At 52.4% G+C, this 6,455-nt stretch overlaps 1 protein-coding gene across 1 annotated transcript; it reads left to right on the forward strand.

Annotated features, from left to right (window-relative positions):
• Nucleotides 1-287: 287 nt before the first annotated feature.
• SHISA3 (shisa family member 3) lies at nt 288-5,556 on the forward strand. Its single transcript, XM_070372935.1, has 2 exons — nt 288-1,152; nt 4,009-5,556. Exons 1-2 carry the CDS (start codon nt 876-878, stop codon nt 4,446-4,448), a joined length of 717 nt encoding a protein of 238 aa, XP_070229036.1. The 5' UTR covers nt 288-875; the 3' UTR covers nt 4,449-5,556.
• Nucleotides 5,557-6,455: the final 899 nt, after the last annotated feature.

Genomic DNA, 6,455 nt, shown 5'->3' on the forward strand with positions numbered 1-6,455 from the left:
GGGTAGACGGAGACCCGGAGGCCTTGGCCCTCTGCGGAGTTTGCAGGACTATGCGGGGTGTCTGTGTGTGTGTGTGCGTGGAGAGGGCCTGATCCCCCAAGTTTAGGGTCGAGTCGAGTCCCGGGGGAGTGCCAGGGGAAGAGGTGGCCCGGGAAAGGCGGAGGAGGGCGCACGAACCAGAGGGCGCGCAGGACACGCAGCCGCGCCGCGCGCGCTCGGGCGGCGCGACCCGGGAGGCGGACTCTCTCTTAACCCTCGCTGTCTCCCCCTCCCTCTTCCTTTTTAAAGGACGTCGTGGAGGCAGAGCTGTCAGCAACCGGGAGGCCGTTTGTACTTGGCCCGGCCAGGCTGACTCCAGTGACAGACAGGGGCGGGGGCTGAGGGGCCGCCTGTCCCGAAGCCCCTTACGTGGGCATCACACATTCTCCTGCTTTGGGCTCCACTCTGGACCCAGCGACGGCGGCGAGTCCAGGTGCTGTGCGGCCCGGGAGTTGCCAGCCCCGGACGCGATGGCTCCCGTGAGGAGTGGGGTGGGAGGTGGCCGAGGGCTGGGCGAGCTCCTCGCGCCCGGAGAGTTATGAGCGGGGCAAAGGACCACAGCATCAGCCCGAGCCGCAGCCCCGGCCAGCGCCTCCCGCGGGCCCTCGCCAACTCGCCCCCGCGCACCATGCAGACCCCTGGCCGGCTGAGCCCGCCGCGCAGCCCCTGCTTCCTCCCTGGCCCCCGCTAACCCGCAGGGGACGGGTTTGGGCCGCCCGGGCAGCTCCCCAGGCCGCTCCCCAGGAGAGGCGGAACCGCGGGGCGAGCGGAGCCCCGGCTCAGCCCTTCGCTTTCCAGCCGCGTCCCCCTCCCGGCCGCCCGGCGCGCCCGCGGCGATGGGGGCGCTGCTGGCGCTCTGCCTCCTCTTGGGCTGGCTGCGCGGGGGGCCGGCGGGCGCCCAGCAGCCCGGAGAGTACTGCCACGGCTGGGTGGACGTGCAGGGCAACTACCACGAGGGTTTCCAGTGCCCGGAGGACTTCGACACGCTGGACGCCACCATCTGCTGCGGCTCCTGCGCGCTGCGCTACTGCTGCGCCGCGGCCGACGCCAGGCTGGAGCAGGGCGGCTGCACCAACGACCGCGGCGAGCTGGAGCACCCGGGCATCACGGCGCGTGAGTACGGGCCCAAGCTGGGGCAGACCCTGCCCGGCCGCGTGGCCGGCTGCCGTGTGTGCCGACCGGTGTGCGCGCAAAGAGGCGTGCCAGGCCTTCCCGGGTCTGCGCAAAGGGGACTCTAGAAAGTGGGGGGATCAAGGGAGAAGTGGGTGGTCGCGTTTCAGGTCAGGGGCGCTGTTCCTTTGCAGTCCCGATTCCCGCCACACGCGGTCTCCGCCGGTCTGCCCAGGAGCTAGTTCACAACGGACCGCGAGGACCGCGGGGCTTGCGCCCAGTGACTCCCGGCGAGAAAGAGGGAGCCCTGGGCGCTCACGACATTTCAGAGAAGGGCTTTGAAGGCAGCGCCAGGCTGGACTTGAGTTTTCAGGGTTGGTGAGGGTGCCCTACTCTGCGCCCTGGGAGCTCCGGGAGCTTTGAGAAGTGCTGATGGCTCAGGGAACGCAACTCTTGGGGTGCGTTTATCTGTACCCCACGGCGGTAAGGAACTTAAGCCACATTTGTGTGTGTGTGTGGCCGTTTGGTAGTGTTTCTAAGCCCCATTCTCACGACTTCCTTTCATTTCTCTGCATCGAATTACCCACTCCGGCCCACCCCCTATTGTCACGCTTTTCAGAAATGCCCAGGTCCTCCGGTTGGATATTTAGAAACTGGGGTCTCAGGGGCTTCCCCGCCCCCTATTCTCACGTCGGAAAACACGGGTCAAGTTTCCGCTTACTTCAGAGCGGAATAAATCACAACCCCAGCAGAGGAACTTTACACCTTAAAAAACAAAAAAAAAACTTTCCACCAGAATCGGAACTTCAGGGAGACCATTTAGAGCTCCAGGCGATGGTTTTACGGCCGAGAAACCGGAGGAGCGGGGGCAGGGGACGGGGCGAGCCAAGAGAGAGCCTTGACACCCCAGAACTCCAGAGCAGGGGTCTGAAGCCGGCCAAAGACGGTCCCCAGGCAAGGCAGGAGAGGCTGGAGAGATGATTAACGGTGCTGGAGCTCCAGTCCCGAGACTGACAACCCAGAGGAAAGGAGGTCCCACCTTAGAACTCCATTAGACCTTCAAGGAATTAACTTTGGAGTGCAAAATACCAGTCTAGAGGATTGAGGAAGTGGCTTCTGGGGGAAGGATGTTCAGTGGAAAGTAGGGAACTCTAGGGCGGCCTGGCCTGTTTGGAAAGTACAAACTGGCTTCACAGTCACTCGCCCTCTGTGCAGAGCAAGTGCTAAGTGCCGGGTCTACCTCGGGGACCCCATCCTGGCCTCCCGCAGTGCTCTGTGGCAGGAAAGGGGGCAGTCTATGCACCTACCCAGACTGGGGTCTGGCAAAGCCTCAGGACCTTCCCTTGCCAGCTTGTCATTTTGGGCAGGTTACTTAACTGCTTTGGGCCGCTTCTCAACTCTAAAGTGGGCATGTTGCTCTCAGAGGAGTTAGGTTGTGAAATAAATGAGTGTATGGATGCTCAGCAAGGTGCTGAGTGAGTAGTCACTTTAGAGACTTGCCTTCTGCAGGGCAAGAAGTAGTAAGAAGTACTAGTAACCTTCTACTACTTCTAGCAGTAGAAGTAGTAGTAACCTTCTTCTAGTAAGACAGGGCAGAGTGGGTGGCACCTGGAAGAGTTTACACCCAGGAGCCCACAGATCTTAGGGTGGATAGTTCCCTGTCACTCATCACCTGTGTGTCTTTGGGAAACTCAGCAACTCTCCAATATGTTTCCACAACTGGAGACTAGACCATATCATTCCTGCTTCACAGGGTTACATGAATCTGATTATAAATACAAAATAGGCACACAGTAGGGTCTTAGTCGGACACGACTGAGCGTCTTCACTTTCACTTTTCACCTTCATGCATTGGAGAAGGAAATGGCAACCCACTCCAGTGTTCTTGCCTGGAGAATCCGAGGGACAGGGGAGCCTGGTGGGCTGTGGTCTATGGGGTCGCACAGAGTCGGACACGACTGAAGCGACTTAGCAGCAGCAGCAGCAGCAGCAGCAGGGTCTTAGTCAATGCAGACTTGCTTTCTTCTACCTCTAAGCCGAGGTTTGCATCCCAAGGCAGCTCTATCAGGCAGGGGCCACACCTGGAGGACTGCTTGGGACGTGCCTCTGGGTGGGAAACATTATGTCTGCCTTAGAGAGAGAAGGGAACTGGGGTTAACTCTGTCAAAAAGGTGCACTCCCAGAAAGTGTGGGTCACCAACACCAAGGACCACACCGCAGTCTAGCTAAAGTTCAGTCTGACCTTCCCAGAATTTGAGTGGGGATCGAGAGGCAGGAGCGTGATGGTTGAAGGAGGCATCCCAAACTGAAAGAGGTATCCAGGCAGGACAGTCTGTCATGTGGTAGGAGACAGTTAATGGGGGCCTGCTATGGATTTCTTTATACTGTTCTTTCTGTAGTCTTGTAAAATCCTGGGGGTTTCACTTAACAGGTCCGGCTGTCTTTGCTCAGATCAGAGATTCTTGGTTAGGAGATGGATTTTCAGCCTTAGCGTCCTTAAGCACCCCACTGTGATAAAACTCCTAAAACCTGGATTGAAAGCCAGTGTTATGGTAACCCCCCAAACTCATCTTTTCCCTCCCTCCAGTGCGTGGACAGGATAGAGTCTGTTCCTTCTGATTTCCAGATGTGCAGTATGATGGCTAATTGCTAACAGAGTCTACAGTATCAGTCTGCTTCCTCCCTGCTAGGAGCAAGAATATTCTATTATCACAGTTTACAATTCAGAGATTACCAGTAACAAGCTCTGAGAAGCCGGGCTGACAAGGTGGTTGAATGGACCTTCCACCTCCTACCCGTGAGCAGCCCAGAGTTTGGGAATCTCTCGTCCGAGTACCTGTGCCTGTTTTTGCCTTCTAGAGCCTGTCTACGTTCCCTTCCTGATTGTTGGCTCCATCTTCATTGCCTTCATCATCCTAGGCTCTTTAGTGGCTATTTATTGCTGCACCTGCTTGAGACCTAAGGAACCCTCGCAGCAGCCAATCCGCTTCTCACTCCGCAGCTATCAGACAGAGACTCTCCCCATGATCTTGACTTCTACGAACCTCAGGGCACCTTCCAGGCAGTCCAGCACCGCCACCAGCTCCAGCTCCACTGGGGGCTCCATCCGAAGGTTCTCCTTTGCCCGGGCAGAACCAGGCTGCCTGGTGCCCTCACCGCCCCCGCCTTACACCACGGGCCACCCAATCCACTTGACCCAGCCGTCCGGATTCCTGGTGTCACCCCAGTACTTCGCTTACCCGCTCCAGCAGGAGCCCCCTCTGCCCGGGAAGAGCTGTCCAGACTTCAGTTCCAGTTGACAGGCCATGGCTACAGATCCATCGTCTAGTGCAATGGCATGCCTGTGGATGCTGCTGCCATGGCCACCAGGAATCCCAAGACAATTTCACTTGGACCAGCAACGTCATGGAGGAAAGTGCAAGGAAAATACAGCACCTCTTAGTCTTGAGGTTCCTGGCTGCAGTCACAGAACAGCTGTATCAAGAAAATTGCTTTCTGGCTTTGAAAGCACAGTGACTATTACGTTTCAACTTATGCTACTTTTATTCAAAATATGCAGTAGTCCGACTTGAAAGTTACAAATTGGCTGAAGCCATTTTATTGGACAATTCACCTATCCTACATAGGCCTATGCATTCTTTTTTCGTTATAAGTTCTTTAGTGAGTCATAATACAAATATATACATAAATAAGCAAAGAAGTTGTACCTGATTGTAATTATCGAAGGTTCATTTGAAAAATTAACTGCTAAGTAAACTGAAGAGACAGTGAACAGCCTGTTTATAATTTGGGGAGCGACTTAACTGGGAATAATATTAGCATCATGAGAACAGTTATTTTTTAAATCAATAGCTAAATTTTGTTGGAAATATAAGAGTGTCTTCAGAAGATTTCAATAACTGCATGAGAAATTTAACATTTTAAATATTTACGTAGATATACATTGTAACAGAGATCTTATGTAAAAGCATTTCCCCCACCTGCCCAAGGGAATATTTATTGCAGACGTTTTGTTCAGCAACATTTAGTGTTTAAATGAAAGTTGAACAGTTGGGTCCTAAAACATTTATTTGTAAAATGAGTTATGTACAAATGTAAAGATTTGTAATTTAATGTATTTACTACACTGATGGTACTAATTATTTAGTAGTCACACTGTAATTTTTTATGTTAATAATCGTGGAGTTCAAAGTTCAGCTTTGGCTATAATCATCTGATATTATGTATCTTAAGTGCCACTGAATTCCATGTCTGATGACTAAATATTTGGGCATATATCCTGCTGGATTAGAATAAATAAAATGCTTTATGTTTTCATGAAATCTGTTTGAAACTTTAGATCAAAGTGCTTCATTGTATCTCCTTAATGGTACTCTCTGCTATTCAATAAAAGGAAATGTCTTTACCTAACACTTCATAATTTGAAATGAAAAAAAAATCCTACATTAATGTTGTATTATATTCTAAAGCTGTTTTCTACATTGGGACGCCTGAAAGCAGCCAAGGAAGTGAACGTTTATAGAGACATCAGCCCGTGGGCTGCAATCCTCAGATGTGTTATTTGCATAAATTTAAAAATTGGGACATTTCTCATAAGAATCTGAATTTTGGCTTCTCGTGGCATGAAGAGGATGCGGCACCAAGGGTGCTGTTTTGCCGGGGGTAGGAGGTCCTTTTCAGATAGGCTCCTCGCCTTCCACCAGCCTTCTGCCTGGTCTCCCTGGCCTGGCCCATCTCCCTCATTTTGTTGCCTCTTGGCCCCTTGGGTGTCCTTCGGAAACCCAGGTTTATATGGGTTCATACTATTGTATGTCATCCTCAATAGCTCTTGTCAAATACAGATCCTTTAGAGGTGGAATGCTGACCTAAGAAAAGTCATTTGGCCTTGACTCTTTGTTTTCTAGTTGAGGAAGCAAGTTGGAAGATGCTGTGTCTTTGCCCAGACTGATGGCAGGAGCTCTGACTTCTGGTCTCCTGCTTTCTCCTGTAACTCATCCAGGTACCCAAAGTTAGCCCAGATAATTAAGGAATAAACATAGGAAGGAAGGGAGGGAGTGGGGAAGGCAGGAAGGAAGGAAAGAAAAGGAGGGAGCGGGAGAGGGAAGGAGGGAGGAAAGGCTGAATGTAAAGGATAAACATTTGTGTGAAGCTCTGGAATTCACTCTCATATCATTAGGCTGGCTTTATTCATGTTTGTTACATATGGTTCCTTTGCTATTTTAATCTTTACTGGGCTCTTATGACTCAAACAGTATTCTAAATATTTATATGCACTAACTCTTCCCCCGCCACCAACCCCCGCAAAC

Source organism: Bos mutus, chromosome 6 (assembly GCF_027580195.1).
Source record: "Bos mutus isolate GX-2022 chromosome 6, NWIPB_WYAK_1.1, whole genome shotgun sequence".
NCBI lineage: Eukaryota > Metazoa > Chordata > Mammalia > Artiodactyla > Bovidae > Bos > Bos mutus.

Coding starts and splice junctions, on each gene's coding strand:
- SHISA3 (XM_070372935.1), top strand. CDS start 876: ATGGGGGCGCTGCTGGCGCTCTGCCTCCTCTTGGGCTGGCTGCGCGGG. Junction 1,153..4,008: donor GCACCCGGGCATCACGGCGC/GTGAGTACGGGC, acceptor TTTGCCTTCTAG/AGCCTGTCTACGTTCCCTTC.